This window comes from Palaemon carinicauda, chromosome 1 (assembly GCF_036898095.1).
Source record: "Palaemon carinicauda isolate YSFRI2023 chromosome 1, ASM3689809v2, whole genome shotgun sequence".
In the NCBI taxonomy this organism is placed as follows: Eukaryota; Metazoa; Arthropoda; class Malacostraca; order Decapoda; family Palaemonidae; genus Palaemon; species Palaemon carinicauda.
In genome coordinates, this window is record NC_090725.1 from 193,840,639 (window position 1) to 193,858,138 (window position 17,500).

The 17,500-nt window shown below is 34.6% G+C and overlaps 1 protein-coding gene across 1 annotated transcript in view; it reads right to left on the reverse strand.

Annotated features, from left to right (window-relative positions):
• Nucleotides 1–15,863, reverse strand: part of LOC137643869 (protein amalgam-like) — a 538,253-nt gene extending 522,390 nt beyond the window's left edge. The window contains exon 1 of the mRNA XM_068376606.1: nucleotides 15,303–15,863. Coding sequence (XP_068232707.1) covers nucleotides 15,303–15,429 — 127 coding nt within the window. The 5' untranslated portion in view covers nucleotides 15,430–15,863. The remainder of the gene's footprint in view (nucleotides 1–15,302) is intronic.
• Nucleotides 15,864–17,500: the final 1,637 nt, after the last annotated feature.

Genomic DNA, 17,500 nt, shown 5'->3' on the forward strand with positions numbered 1-17,500 from the left:
TCAAATTTATTCTATTTAATCTTCGAATAATGCAAAAAAAAAAAAAAAAAAATGAGATTTCATGAGATAAAAACTTCCATCCGCACCACCAGTGTTGGTTAATAAAGTGTAAATGCATAATTAGATGGACAAAAATTTTAAGCGAGTTTATGGGGAGCATTTGGTATTTATAGTAGAAAAAATTCTTATTTTAGTTTATTTATGCAAATAGACTAAATGTGATACATTTTTTTTTTCATGGATTGCTGTGAAGTTAGCTGGTCATTTGCTTATGAATTTTTCAAGTATTATTTCAAGTCTTTTATGGAGTTTTCGAAGTGTGGGTTTCTATTAGCTTTAGGTTAGATGTGTAGGACTTATAATAGTGTCATACCTATGTTTTTCTCTATATTCCTAATATTACAAGTTAAACAGCTAATGAAGCCCTGATTTGAAGCTGTAAGCTAAACTGTATGCTCGTTTTTCTCATGTCCTGACTTCTGAACACCTCCCTCACTTAGTCAGCTCTCGTGTATCTAAATTAAGCCCAGTCCCTATGGCGTTCAAACCCTATTGTGAAACCAGATTTTATTGGCAAATTAATTATCAATCTACCAGATAATAAGCAATAAACTCAGATCTCGAATGATTTTGTTGTACATAGATGTTATCCACTTGTTGAAATGAAGCGTATTGTATTTCTCCAAATTAACATAAATTACAACAAACGCAGCCGTTTCTAGTTCACTAGAGGACAAAGGCCTTAGACATATCCTTATGTTTGTGGTCTGGCTTCGACAGTTTTCATCACCATGGTGGCCAACTGCGAATTGGCGAAGGTGGGAAACTTTTACAATTGCGCGCAATGCCTCTACAATTGTGCTCTAAAACCATTACCATTGCATAGTCTTTCTATTACTATTGCGGGCATTGCGAAGAGAACTTCAATTCTTTTTTTACAGCTCTTAACCTTTACATGTCAATGAATTTCAGTGGTTATTAAAGTATTTTCATTCTCTCTAACCCTCTTTTCGTTTGCAAGGCTTTTTTATGTCAATACGTAATAATAGACGTTGGCTCAACTAATTTTATGGCAGCTTAATTCAATTTGGCTTTACTTTTTTTCATTTCCTTTCCAAGTTTTTTTTTTTTTTTTTTTTTTTTTTTTTTTTTTTTTTTTTGTCATGCCAATAAAGAAAAACAAATCAGAAGTATCTCCGAAGTCGATATTTAGCTTACGGGTAAATACCGATTATGCAAAATACATTTTTCGCAGTGTTTATATTTACTTCTAAAAATCTGAAACAAACCGATGATTTAGTAATTCTGTGTATCCATCGTGAATCAAGGATTTCTTTCCTTTTTCGGTTTCAGATGGTGCGAATTCCATATTGTCGATTTCGGACGGACAAAAAAAAGGAAAAAATATATATTGAGACTAATGTACTTTAATTCAACTGGATAGATTTTTTAAGCTGTATACTGTCGCGGTTTGACAAAGATAAATAAATGCTAAAAGAAAAAATGGGGAAAGAGGCGCGCAACTGTAATCAATTTTAGCTGGCAGTCATAACACTTTTCAATCGCTAAATGGGCGCAAATATAAAACGCCCCTCACAGCAAACCAACCTGGTATGGGCAGCCCTGACTAGTAGATTTACTGATCATGGCGGTAAACAAACCCTTTGACCACGTTACGGTATCCCGCAGGTAATAATAAATAAGATTCTGTTCTGCATAATATGAAAATCATTAGATAATCCAACGTATGAGGCTTGGAGTAATCACAACCTATTCTCTTGAAAATATCCGTGATAACCTACAGTCTATACTGTATATTTGGAGCAAGGATTGTGTGCATGGTGTGGATGAAATTAGAAGCATATATAAAATGTAGTGAAGAATTCGGGAACGGTACTTTTGAAACTGCTTGATAATTCATTAATTTATTAAAGCTGAGAGACAGTTCGATTAAGGCCTTTGAGTCGATTTCGGTTCTTTTCCCTTATTGAATGTTCCGTAGCCACTTGATTATATCTTTTTTATGCCTGATCACTTCACACAAGTTTGCATATTTTTATATAGTCATTAAATTTTTGTTTGCGTTAAAGTTTTCAACCTTCATTATTACATTTGCGGGGAGAGAATAAAACATTATGAAATCAGAATCTCTCACCGTGAAATTTTAATGTTCCTTGTCAAAGGAATTAGTGGGCAGAGATGTTTAACTATGTACCCTTCGCATTAGTTAACACAGAAGGCTACTGATTATTGGTGCATACTAAGACGAGGTAGAAGCGAGTTGAAAGGTTGCTTGACCTGAGTTCCGCTATTAGATAATCAACTCTTCTGTTATGAAACGGCGGTGTGAGGGCTTAAAAGTAGATAGAATATGTATTGAGAACGTATGATGTATATTGATACAAATTATATATTTTCAGAATAGAAGAAATTCCTATGTTCTAGGATATAGGCATCAAATGCCTCGCTTGGTCTTACAGCAGGTTTGCGAAATGGGTGTTATGTTTAGATGGGGGCTAACAAATTTATTCATGAAATCATCCGTGAGGTCAGAAAAGGACATTGGATGTATATATATATATATATATATATATATATATATATATATATATATATATATATATATATATATATATATTATATATATGTGTGTGTGTTGTGTGTATGTTTGCGTGCATATATATATATATATATATATATATATATATATATATATATATATATATATATGTATGTATATGTGTGTGCGTGTGTGTGTGTTTGTGTGTATGTGTGTATGTTTGCGTGCATATATATATATATATATATATATATATATATATATATATATATATATATATATATATATATGTATGTATGTATGTATGTATGTATGTGTGTGTTTGCGTGCATATATATATATATATATATATATATATATATATATATATATATATATATATACATTAATAGGTGTTCTGAATTGGAATGTGAATGGCTGATGTGCATATGATTTTTGACAGATGGATACTGACTGATTGAATTTTGGTTTTCTGGCATAATGACATTGTAGGTCATTGGCGCCGAAATTATTTGTTATAATTAAGCTATAAAAGGATATTTGATTTAAAACCATATATACAAACCGTCACTATAAAATATAGATAACATTTAGAAGACTTGCTTCTGAAATAGATGTAAAAACGCCGCTAGTGTCGTACAACACATCCTCCCCAAGAATCTTGGTAAGGATGAACCTGTCATCCCCACCTCAAGCCTCAAACAGATAACTATTTCTTAAGTACTCAATAGTGGGGCATTGGGTCAATAAATGCCTCACTGTCAGGGGTACCAAGCAGCCTTCGCGATATGGCTGGTGCGAATTTGACAAAGCGTAGTCTCCCACCTTCAAGGCATTACTTAAAACCTCCAAGGAGATATAATACTCGTTATTTCCCTCATTTTATTTCCATATAGGTATCCCAATGCTGCAGTCAAATATAATAAAACAACCTCTTTATGCTTGGTTAAAAGTCAATGGAGAAGGGGATCTGTTCTTGGAAGAAAAATTTGCAGTTGGCAAGAGAGTAAAATTCATTGCAAAGTGAAAGTGAATTTGAGCAAAAGTAAAGTAATAATGAAAGCAAATGAAGAACAGAAAGCTTTTGATCTATGGGGTCATTATGGAGGAATTACATGGTAGGTAAACTAGGCATTTATCTAAATGTTTTTGGCTACTTCTCTTATATTTTCTTATGATTTAAGCCTTCCTCCTCCTATTAACTTTGATAACTAGTTTCAGCAGTTTTACCTCAGTATCTCCAAATAACTTATGTATCCGAAGCAAGTATACGTTTTCCACTGTATTTGTTAACTTTATAATGAACCACACTTCTCTACTCGTATCTACTGTTCTTAAACTAAATTTTTGCATAATTTATTTTTTTATAGAAAGGTTAAAAGACCATCTTATTGGACCCAAGTATACAGTAAACTAGTCACTCTGTTTCACTTTACGTTATTGAAGTCTTTTAATTACTTCCGTCAATTATTGATTTTATCACAGACCTTTTCCAACTCCATGTAAGTCACATGAACATCTAATAATTTCCAAAATTCTCTCGTATCATTGAAAGAAATATGAGGTCAACACAATATTTTTATTGTCTAAATCCAATTATATATATATATATATATATATATATATATATATATATATATATATATATATATATATATATATATATATATATATATATATATATATATATATAGGATTGATAAGAAAAGAAAATAATTGTTATAAATTGCAAGGCTATTAAAAAGGAATCTGTTATAGCTCTACATAAACTGATTGTGGCCGATTTTAGGTTGGTAAAAAAAGAAAAAAGAACAAAGAAGTCCCATCCAGAAATAGGAGGATGAAAACTTGGAGGTTACTGTGAGAGAAGGCAACAGACTTCGGAAGTAAAGTGGAAAGATCCAGAAAAGAGAGATATGCAAATGGAAAGTCAGAATTACCTGAAGAGATATGACATTTTATGAAAGAGATTATGGTGCCAACAGTTGTAGTGATATGCGGGAAGACAAGTGGTAAACAACAACAGGAAAAAGAAACATAGTCGAATCATGAGGTTCAAACAGCTGGGAAGGAAAACAGTATAGTCAGAAGGAGGGAAGATAACTACCAAACTAGAAAGGATTATAGATGTATAAAGAGGGAACAAACAAAATGGTAGCAATTGTAAAGAGAGAAAAAATGAGATAGCGATATAGGTAGAAGGGAACACCGTAGGGAGAGAATATGATATACAGAATTGTAGAAGTAAGAAAAATAGACAGGCAGGATGTAGGGGAGGTAGGAGTTATTAAAGAGAAAAATTGAAATAACTTCTTTTACGAAAAGGAAGTAGAGAGAAGATGGAAAGACAATTTTTTCACAAATATTAAACACTAAGAATTAGTGAGAAGAACTGGAAAATGTTCCTACAGTTGAAGGGTTAATAGCAAACATCTGAGAGAGTGAAGTCGATTACTTTTAGAAAAGGAAAAGTCAATAAATATTAAAAAAAAAAACATAAGTAGCAATAGAAATTTTTGAGAAATCTAAGGAAAGAGTAGGTGCATAAATTATTGGAGAAGATCTAGAATTTATGGGCAATACCAAAGAACTTGGATGATATTTCGAGGATTAAAATATTTAAACAAGAAAAGTGACATGTTAAACTGTAATAAAACAGCGGAATATACTGTAGTTTTTCAAGCCAGATTCAAGATACTGGAAAGAATAGTAGAAGGAAGGGTCGGACACTTGATATATATATATATATATATATATATATATATATATATATATATATATATATATATATATATATATATATATATATATATATATATATATATATATGTATATATGTATGTATATATATATATATATATATATATATATATATATATATATATATATATATATATATATATATATCAGCAGTAGTTTGAGTTTATGAAAGGAAAGAGCACATTTGTTGCAATCTTTATAGTAAGACAAGTCCAAGAAAAGTATATGGAAGGAAACAGGAATGTTTACGCGTGTGTTGAGAATCCTGAAAAGGTATTTGACTGGGTACCAAAAAGGTCAGTCTATTGGTGTTTGAGAAAAATAGTATTCCCGCAGTAGTTGGTATGTTAGTAAGGATGATGTATGACCGGCCACGAAACACTGTATAGAGGCAACATTTTGGGAGACTGAGTCATTCCCGGTGGAGGTTGGCCCCCATCAGGAGTGTGCTGTGAGTCAATTCCTGTTTCTTGTTGTCACAGACACTTTGTCATCAAAATCAAGAAACAACAAAGAATTATATAGGAACTTGTGTTTGCTAATTATTTAGTCATTAAATCACACACAGGAGAAGAGCTGCAAAAAGGGTTTTTAGGAATAGACATGAGTCCTAGAGAGGAAAGAATTGAAGGTGAACATTGGAAAGACAAACCAAATGATTAGTAGAGGACGTGAAAATAATCATTCAAGGGAGAGATAGTGCAGTGCTAAAACAGAAAAAAAATTGTTTAAAGAGTTGTTTAAGACAAGAAAATGCCCTTCAGTCAGTTATCGAGCCCTTACTATTATTTTGGGCAGAAACTTAGGCATTAAAGGCGAAAGAGAAGGGATGGCTGGAATGAAGTGAGATGGGTAGGTAATTAGGTAAGGATGCGGCTAGTTAGAAAAGCTGGATTTTATAATCCAAAGGGCTGCAACAGGGAAAGTAGCTCAATGTGGAAAGGAAATAGGGAAATAAATAAACTACACGAGAAGTAATAGATAATAAATATAAAATATTTTAAGATAGGTAACAATGTTAAAATAGATAACACATACAAAAACTATGAAATGACTTATGGCCTTTAAATTTTTAAAGTTCCACCAATTCAACTGCCCGATTAAGGAGATCATTTCACAATCTGGTCAAACCTGGAGTAAAACCTTTAGAATACTGTGTAGTATCGAGCCTTATAATGGAGAAGGCATGACTATTAGAATTAACTGCATACCTAGTACTATTGTATATACAGGACGGTACTCTCTTGGAAGATCTGAATACAAAGGGTCAGATTTATGAAAAATCTTGTGCAACAGGCATAAAGAACTCGTTGAATTATTTTACTATAAATTAATAGCTATAGCAGGAATAACAAATTTAACATAGCCCACCACATGTTGAAGATGAGATTCCGCAGCTGAAGTCTAAACAGGAGAACAATACTCGAAACAAGGCAGAATGAAAGAATTAAACCATTTCTTTAGAATAGATTGATCATCAAACATCCTAAACATACACACACACTATATATATATATATATATATATATATATATATATATATATATATATATATACATATATATATATATATATTATATATATATATATATATATATATATATATATATATATATATCTTACATTGGTAAATTATTTTATTCACGTATTTCATTTGTGTATTTAAGAGATGTATAGCCAGCTTGTAAGGTGAGTTCCAATCAGGTAGGATTAAGTAAATGTATGTAAATTAGATAAGACTGTCGTCATTCCTCTAGTTATATTTTCATTCAGTTCCGTGTATGTAAATTTACGTTATTTTAAAGAATTCTATTTTTGTTTCACGTAGTTTTGTTACGAAGTCTTATGTAAACTTGTAAAAGGTACGCTGTATGACACACACACTAGGGAATACAAATTGTTCCCATGGGGTTGGAAGTTGCAGGAAGGTTTTTGACTATAGGAGGTGAGCGGAGTTAGCTGAAAGCGTTGCCTCATCGAGCAACGATAGTACCATACTTCAACTGCCAAGTTGGCAACCTGACGTCAGGAGAACCCGCCCAGACCATGTGCACACACATTGTATGCATTACTGGAATGAACTGGAAGGTTCTTGAGTGAATTAAGATTATATATATATATATATATATATATATATATATATATATATATATATATATATATATATATATGGCCTAGCAATGCATAGGAGCAGAGATCCAGTCTAACCTTCTGAAAGAGCCAATGTCTGCCAATCCTCGCTCCAGCATTTATCCAGCCACTATGAATCTCCTCTCCAACGTGCATAGTGTTTTCTCTCCAACATGAATAGTGATTTCTCTCCAACGTGTATAGTGTTGCTCAATTGTTGGTGATAATATCGTGTGATTAATTCAAAAGTTACTGTATAATTTTTTGAAGTGTCATTTTTTTTGTCTTGGTTTAATGTCTAGTTCAGATTTATATTTCGAGTGATTTACTTTTTGGTATTACTTTTGAACTGTTATTTTTATAATATATATATATATATATATATATATATATATATATATATATATATATATATATATGTAAAGTGTGTATTATTTCGATCACCAATACTTATTTCAGTGTTTTGCTCGTATCCACTGACTAAGAACCAAAGTAAGAGTTTGATTTAAGAATAGTTGTCGTTAAAAGTAAATTAATGACCTAGTTTTTGTTTAAAGTGTAACGTAAAGAGACCTTTCGATTTTCTGTGTTCATATATATTAACGTCTGGGAGTTGCGTATTATTCTCAGAGCACGGAGGTTTCTCCTGTGTATCAGATTATGTAATATAAACCAGGTGAGTTTTGGAGCTTGGGAATTTACGTAATTCGCTAGTCGTAATGATATTTATATATATATATATATATATATATATATATATATATATATATATATATATATATATGAATGAAAGTAGGAAGAAGAAAATGCGATTTGGTTGTAGAGGGAAAGTATGGGAAATAGGTCTTTGTCCTGCACTGATTTTGTTCTGGTCTATTAACAAGTCGAGCAACAGTAAATAATATCCATCACTTACAAGAAAAATACTCAAAAGCATACAAAAATTAAAGGAAGGTCTTTTTGTTGATATATCTATTCTATTTACCAAGGGACTTCCCCCAATTTTTGGGGAGCCCGTGTAGCTGATATCAAACAAATGAACAAAAGGGGACCTTTCCTCTCTCTGCTCCTCCGTGGCTGACGAGGTTTTCAGCCGAGTTTGGCTGGTACTGCTAGGGTGCCATAACCCATCCTCCCCCGGTATCCACCACAGATTAAGTTTCATACACTGAATCCCCAACTGTTGACACCTTCACGGTCACCAAGGCGACCGGAGGAAGCAGCAGGGCCTTCCGGAACTGCGTCACAATCGCCACCATTCATTCCAATTTCTAGCATGCTCTCTTGCCTCTCTTATCTATCCTCCTATTACCCAGAGCTTTCTTCACTCCATCCTTCCACCTAAACCTTGGCCATCGTCTTGTACTTCTCCCATCAACTCTTGCATTCATTACCTTCTTTAGCAGACAGTCACTTTTCATTCTCTCAACATGGCCTAACCACCTCAACACATTCATATCCTCTCTGCTGCTAAATCATTTCTTACACCCATTCTCACCGTAACTACTTCGTCCCTAACTCTATCTAATCGAGATACACCAGCCATACTCTTCAGACACTTCATCTCACACTCATTCAATTTCTGTCTCCCCGTCACTTTCATTCCCACAACTGCGATCCATGCATCACAGTTGGTACAATCACTTTTTCACACAGAACTCTCTTTACATTCATGCGTAACCCTTTATTCTTTACCACTACTTTCACTGCCCCCCAACACTTTGCATCCTTCATTCACTCTCTAACGCACATATGCTTCCACTCCACCATTTGCTGCAACAACAGACCCCAAGTACTTAAACTCTCCATTCGACATGACATTCAACCTCGCACCGCTCTCCCTTTACGAGCATCTCATACCTTACTCTTATTCGCATCAACTCTCAACTTCCTTTTCTCACATACCCTTTCAAACTCGGTCATTAATAAACCAAGCTTCTCTTCCAAGTCCGCAACCAGTACAGTATCATCCGCAAACAGCAACTTATTTACCTCCCATTCATGATCACTCTCGTCTATCAGTTTCAATCCTCGACCAAGCACTCGAGCATTCACCTCTCTCACCACTCCATCAACAAACAAGTTGAATAACCATGGTGACATCACACACCCCTGTCTCAATCCCACTCTCACTGGTAATCACTCATTCACTTCATTTCCTATCCCAACACACGCTTTATTACTTTTGTAGAAACTCTTCACTGCTTGCAACAACCTTCCACCAATTCCATATAACCTCATCACATTCCACATCGCTTCCCTATCAACTCTATCATACACTGTCTCCAGATCCATAAACGCAACATACACCTCCTTGCCTTTTCCTAAATATTTCTTTCATATCTGCCTCACTGTAAAAACCTGATTCATACATCCACTACCATTTCCAAATCTATCCTGTATTAGAAAGGATCCTCCATATTGAAAGAACTAGTTGATAAGATCAACTCATTGGGCACCCATTGATCGAGATTCTACAGAACTTACTGTCTTAAACTCCCCTTATAGTTTAGTAGAGCTGTGTTTATTCATAGAAAAACATTATATGTCCTATATCCTCACACACATAACATTCAGAGTTTTTAAATGGGCAGTCACTCCTACAGTAGCTTTACCCACGCCCACTACAAGGTTTTTCAATTTTTTTACTCATATTATCATTCTCCTTCCCTCATTACTTAAACTTCTGACCAGGAAAGGAATTCTTTTTAGCAATGTGAGCATTCGATTTCAAACCAAACTCCCTGAATATTTATCTGCAGCTCTCTGCATAAGAGCTATCTCTACCAATTGGGTGAAGGTGAGACTCTTCACTGTTAAAATATTATGGTAGGTACTCTCCTCCTTAAGACCCTTAACTAACATCTCCTCTAGCCTGTCACCAAATTCAGAAGTAGCCGTTAGTAGATACACTTTTATGATGTTCTCGACAACTATTTTAATTGAAACGATCATATATTACGATCACTTGTGGATAAAATTTGCCATTAATTACTGTGACCATCTTGTCAAAAGTAAACTCCTCATAGGGTATGGGACTCACAAAATCCTTGACTAGGTCATGCAGTGTACTACCTATAGTGAAAGGAACATAGGCATCTGTCTATTATGGGCAATGTTATTCACTGAATACAAAGAAGTCCTATCCTCAAAAATATAGCATTTTCACGCTCATCATACAGAGCAACATTGCTAATAAATCCTATTCTTAAAATACAATATATACTTGAGGTTTAGAAAAGAAGTATGAAGATCCTTACGTGAGAGTTTTGGGAACGAGGTTTTGTGATGTATGATGTGACACAGCCATATAATACATACCAAAGGGCGTATATGTAAGGCGACTTTTGCATTGTAGAGGCATGCTTCTCTGGAGGTCAACATCCTTCGGGTGCAGATGTCTCTTATTCGCTCGCACTGTCGAACGTCTCTGATCTCGATAAGTAGGCTACCATTATTGTTTGAACTGCTCAAGTGTTAATATAACTGTCTAAGTCTAGTAAAATTTTTATGTTTTAAGTACTTAGGGTACTCAAGTGTTAATATAACTGTCTAAGCCTAGTACAATTTTTGCGTTCGAAATACTTAAGGTATTCAAGTGTTAATATAAGTGCCCAAGTCTTGTAACATTTTTGTGTTTGAATTACTTTAAAGAAACAAAGTGGTTAGAACTCTGTATAACGGCTGTTTTGTAACTTTGTCTAAATTAATATTCTTTTATTTTTTGTCTATAATAAACGATTTCGGCTTCAATGACCTTCGATGTCAGGATGCCAGAGAACTTCAAATCATTCATTCATTCATTACTACTTTTACCCGACCTTCTGTTAATGAAATTAACATGTGTATTAATCTGCTGATTGATGATACCAGTTGTGTAATTTGAACCTGTGTTCTGCTTGTAGCAGCACATAAGTGTCTTTTGTATCTTTAATTAAATATAATACTTTTGAGATTTCTCACGAAATAGCACAAGCGAGTGTTGATCGAGATGTAAAATTAAGGGATTATGTATAATACGTAAAGTGAAACCTCCTTGATACTGTTTTATTTTCACTAAAGGATATATTTCTTCACAAAAGTGTATATTATCTTTAAATATGTAAGAAAATCATGTTTTTAGTCAGCCATCCATATAATTTTTATTCCTTTTCTTTATAACTCTGCTATCACCCAGAGTCTAGTCATTATTATTCTTAACGCTATTTAAGTCAGAAACCTAAATATCTTTCAAGTTAGAGCATTTAAGATAATTGAATATCCAAACTGATTTTCTGAATTTTAGAATAACAAAGTACAGCTCACACTTGGTATCCAGAAGATTCGAGATATTAAGGTTTTCAAGAAGAACCTGAAGACCTTGTTTTTGAATATTTGCTGTGGCTCAAAGTAGAGATAAAGGATACGTTATTAGGGAACGGGATATGAAATCTACGGTAAGAATATAAGATATTTAGCCATGATCCCTTAGCAATTCTCTGCTTTTCACCCTCGTCACATCAGTGCGCTCTACACTCTCGTATTAGAAGATTCCTCAAATAATCTTTAATTTCACTTACCAAATTAATACAACAAGCCTAATCATATTGTTCCTAATTGAATTGTAATAGTGTTTCTAACCAGTAATCACATCAGAACTAAGATTTCTTTAATTATTTATGCAAATATGTGAAGTAGCAACTACTCTATTACCATATCTGTCTATTGTAACCAGAAGAATTGATTATAATAACAAGAAAACAAAAGAATTCCTCTCCTTATACATAAATCATATACACATCTGTATATTTGTTATTAGTTTGACTAAACGTTCAAGTTTAAAGATCCCCTACACCAACTGGGGTTCTTTTTTACAGAAAGAGCGATTAGCATAAAAATCACAAGAGAAACAACAGAAAATGCTTTGTTTATAAACGAAGAAAACCTCCCTGTTAAGGGGGATCGATATGTAGAATTGGTAAGCTAATCTTTTCTATCTTATTGAACTGTATCCTTCTCTATTCAACCTATGCCAAGGATGAAGGATATACTGTAAATTTCTTCGGGTTCGAAGTCCAGACAGTGACATATTCTTCATACTTCTGTATTATGCTCCAAGCATAGGTGTGCAACTCCTTTTTGATACTGGCACTGGGAATAGAAGGCGATTCATAGATGTCACAGAACTATCGAAAGGGTTCACACCAACTTACTGTGCCGCTGTCCTTGGTCTGCTTTCCTTAGTCTGCATTCATTCAGTAGATGCGATATGACCAGTGCCTTTAAAGGAATTGTCAAGTTAAAACCGCTGCGAATTCTACAGAAATGCCCAAAGTACCAAGAAGTCTTCAGTAGCCTAGGGGAGTCATGGGAGGTAACCGATGAAATATTCCTTGCTCTTGAGGATTTCACCTGCACCATGTATTTTGCCAAAACTAAGACAAAGGAGGTTGACCAGCTTCGATACCAAATGCTCGAGTTAACGTGCAGTGGGCAGTCTCGGGATTCAAAGAAGAATGTTGATCTTTCATCTCTTCAGCCACCAAGAGTGTCTAAATGACCATATCAGGAGGTGAACTATCAGGTTGCGATATGGAAACGTGCCCATTATCTCAAACCTGAGGTCCCTCATCCAGCTGTGGGTCATGGTTGGATAATGAAGGATGAAAATCTAGAACCCTGTTGGTTCAAGGGAACTGCACTTTCTACAAGTATGGCTGATATACTTGAGATGATGGACGATGATGAGACGTCTGATGATGAAAGCCTTGATGTAAACAATGAAAGTGATGGAAATTTTGATGATGACTATGAAAGTGATGATAGTGGGTCCGACTTGGACTAAGAAAGTTTCAAGTAACAAGATGGTAGATTTCAGGGTCGAAGGACAAAGGACCTCCCTTGTATCACAAGATATTTCCAATAATTGCCTTTCCATTAATTAAAAGTGGACCCAAAGGTACCCAAGTAGACTATCAAACTTTATACCTTGCATAGGTTGACTTTTTTCTGTAGTCCAAAGCAACACAGTGTGAATTTTCCCAATGTGGTCTTGCATTATATGAGTATATTGTACATTCATGTACAGTTTTATTGCATCTCATTCATGATTGTCGTAACCTTCAAATAAAGCATTCCTGTTGTTGATTCATGTGACTTTCCCCAAATTTACTGACAGACTTGTTGAGACTGTCTTTATTGGATGCTGTGATCTCAAGAACCTGGGTGAGGACACGAATATTATCTCTCTTGCTGCATTCATGGAGGAGTTATAGCTAAGTCAAAATTACGGCGTCCAGAGTGGCGACCATCTTGAATTTCAGCATGATGTAATTAGTTGACATTGTTGAGAATTCTTTTTTTTGGATTCTCTGACCCCCAAAACCTGGGAAAACACACCAAAATAATTTCCGTAGCCCCTCTATAAGAAGAGTTATGAGCTTTATCAGTTTTTACGATTTTGAGGCAAAAAAAAAACGACAAATTTGAAAATTGACCTTTTTACCTAACATCTCATTTCCATGATTTGGCCAATAAGTACACTTAATGGGTATCATTCTATTTCTTGAGGTCTCTAGAGAGGAAATAAGGCAGAAAAGGTCATCAGATATTGGTCTGGCTGTTCCTGGGGTTACATTTATGGAGGTGCCTAAAACTTTCACTTGACCCCCAATTTGGTGACATTTTGACCTCTGGTGACCTAATTATTAAACATAATTGCAAATTGTCTATTTTATCTGTTAGAGAGACCCAAAGCAAACATTTTGATATGTCATTTATCTTTCTCTGACCATTCAGTCCGGAGTTATGTCTAATTAGGTTTCCCCTACCCCAAAATTGGCAGCTGCAAAATTCGATGATGTCATTAAATAAAGTGGCCGAGGAGTAGTAGTGAGTCCATATTTTTTCAATGGGAACATTAAAAAATCAAAATATGGATCAAATGCTATAACCTTAATGCACTTTTGTCAATTTTAAGGGGGGGGGGGGGTGCAAGGTGAGCCCCCTCAGCCCACGGACTACAACAACTTACGGATAAATATTATAAATAAGGCCAATTAGTATGGACAAAGAAAACGATATAGCAGATGTCCTTTGAAGAAGAGAATTTGAGTGAATTCATCCATTCAAGGAAAACGTAACTATTTCCTACGAGAGGAGAGCAAGTAAAGGGACTCAAAGAGAGAGAGAGAGAGAGAGAGAGAGAGAGAGAGAGAGAGAGAGAGAGAGAGAGAGGCTTCCCTCTTTAGGAAGAGAAAAAAGTTATGAATGGAGCGAAAAAATCAAGACGTAATAACTGTCAAAGAACGATAGCAGTTCAGAGGTAAAGAAGGAGACAGGGAAGTAAAATACTGAATTGAAGGGAAATGACCAATTGAGAAATTGGTGCTGTGATTTGAGAACTGGACATGGTGACAAAAAGGAAGAAAGGCCGGCTTGTGAATTGTTGACGCGATGGGTAGGCGCTGATTTGGTTATAAATATTTTAAGACACCGAAGGTATAAGATTCAGAAAAAAAGGAAAGCCTGCGCTGTTTCAATAACGATTACAATGCAAAGAGTATATGAAGAACCATTCTCTTCTGTTTGCCTTTGTGGGAAATCTTTAGCCAACGAAATGGGCCCTTCATGCTGGAAAAGAAGATCTAAAAATAGATTTGATAACTAAAGAAGATGAAAGCCATCGAGAGAAAGAATGAGCCAAATAAGTCACAGTTGGGAGGGAAATGCTGGAAGAAAAAATCTTGCATTGATGGAGACGGGGAAGAGTTTTTAAAGATATATAAATGAATAGTCGTCGCGAGGCGGATGAAAGGAATGTATGAAAAAAAAAAAAGATACTAGGGATTCCTAAAGCAGTGTCAACACTCACCAAAGCAGGCTGTCAAGAGAAGCCCAAGCAGGAGGCTGCTGCTGTTACTGCTGCTGCTGCTGCTGCTATTGCGGCTGCTTCTGCGGCAGTAGACGAGGGCACTGCTACTGTTGTTGTTGTTGCCCATTCTGTTAAGGACAAGGGAAGGGAACTCTTTCTCTGTGTTTGATCACTGGCTGCGAAAGACGTTTGGGTTTGGAGAAAGAATCGTTGAGATGGTACTACCGATTTTTAGAAACTATATTAATTTATATCTACAAAATTATATTGACTCTTTATGGCTATTGTTTTCACCTGTTAGAAGTTATTATAGTTTTTTAAATTAATTTCACTCAAGTCATTCTCCGAGCTGTATTTTCAGAAGCCATTTTCAATGTTTTTGGAGGAAAGCCAAGTCTGAGATTAACACTGTCTCTCTTTATGGTTTCCGTTCACTTATGTTTGTGATTTTCTTTGTATCATTCACTAAATGTTTCCTCGTTACGCTATACACTTTGTTGCTGCCATAAGTTCAGGATTTTAGTCTCACTTGATTCATTCAACACGATAACAAATACTTTGCGTACCTGTAAGTAAAAAGTAATACAAGATTATTATTGTTATTTCTTTATGTAGAAAATTTACCGTGATGTTGCAGCATGACAAATGAAGTTGCATATTGCAATAAGATATTCGTTTCTCAAAACAAGCACACAAATACATCAACACATTTACGCCGTTGTATGATCAAAGTTTGGCGAGAAATTAACGTTTCATTTAGGAGCCAGATAGAAGCGCAGTGAAACTTCCCATTGACACTGCAAAATAACATACACTGAATAAGTTGCTTCCATAATGCATAACAAGATGCAGACGGCATTTCGCAGAATGTCTCTCGAACTCCCACAGTATTCATATGCGGGTCTTAGAAATATCTTTATGACTTAAAATGAATGACCATAAAGATGATTCCTTAACTGTTCTCTCTCTCTCTCTCTCTCTCTCTCTCTCTCTCTCTCTCTCTCTCTCTATACTAAGCTGGTTTCATCTGCATAGAATGCCTGCTTCTGTTTATGTGCTTGGCGATGATGATACTTTGCTTGTTTCTCCAAGTTCACTCTGGGAGAGACGTTGTTTATGAAAGTACGTAGGTTTATGTCAGTATGTGTTTGAATACTCCCAGGAAATTAAATTTTGCGCGTTATTACCCACGTGCGCACATAAATAAAGTTTCTCTCTTCCTCTCTCTTTTACACGTTCATAAACTACTGCTCTCCCATCCACAAAATGAATCGACGTTGGTAATGATCAGTATTTAGATGAAAAACTAAAAGGGAATGCCAGATATTTTCGGCGCATATGAGCTAGATGGTAAAGCTAGGAACCTTTTGTTGAAAACATCTGCTGCCCAACCCGTTTCTTATATATATATATATATATATATATATATATATATATATATATATATATATATATATATATATACACACATACTGTATATACATAGGGATTATCTTTTATCTTGATAGTGCTATGCAAAGGTCAGATGAGGCAATTGGGGCATCTAGAGTTCATAAATATTATGAAATCAATATCTGTAACATTCGAGAAAATATTCTATTTATAGTAATCTTGTTTGAATTATATATATACCAATATCTTATGTAGTTTTAGGATTGCTGTACTTCCCGTTTGGATATCTTCAAGGGTTCTAACATAAGATCAATCTATTCCACGTCTTTGGAAGGTTTTCATCACAGGTGAAGTTTTAACAGAATCAAAAGCTTTTTCATAATCTATAAAAGCCATACATAGTGGTTAGTCATACACTGTTGATTTCATATTAGCTGGTTAATTACATGGATATGGTCAGTTGTTGAATACCCACTTCTGAAGCTTGCCTACTCTCGTGTGTTGATTAAAGTCTAGCTGTCTTTCTTTCTTTTTGGCATAAGAAGATGTTTTTGATTATTTTTTATATTACTGAGAGTGAACTTTAAAAAAGGTGTTCTTAATATTAAAAATTCTTTCATCAAACTCTACAAGCAATGTCTTCTCTCTCATTCCTTGTGTCTACTCCAAATTTACCTACCGCTGATTCTCCTTTCTTCTTTTGACCTACTTTTAGCATTGAAATCATCAAACTCAAATGTGAATTGAGTTTTATGTTTTTTTCACAGATATTCTCAGATTTGCATAAAAAAATCTATTTCCTCCTT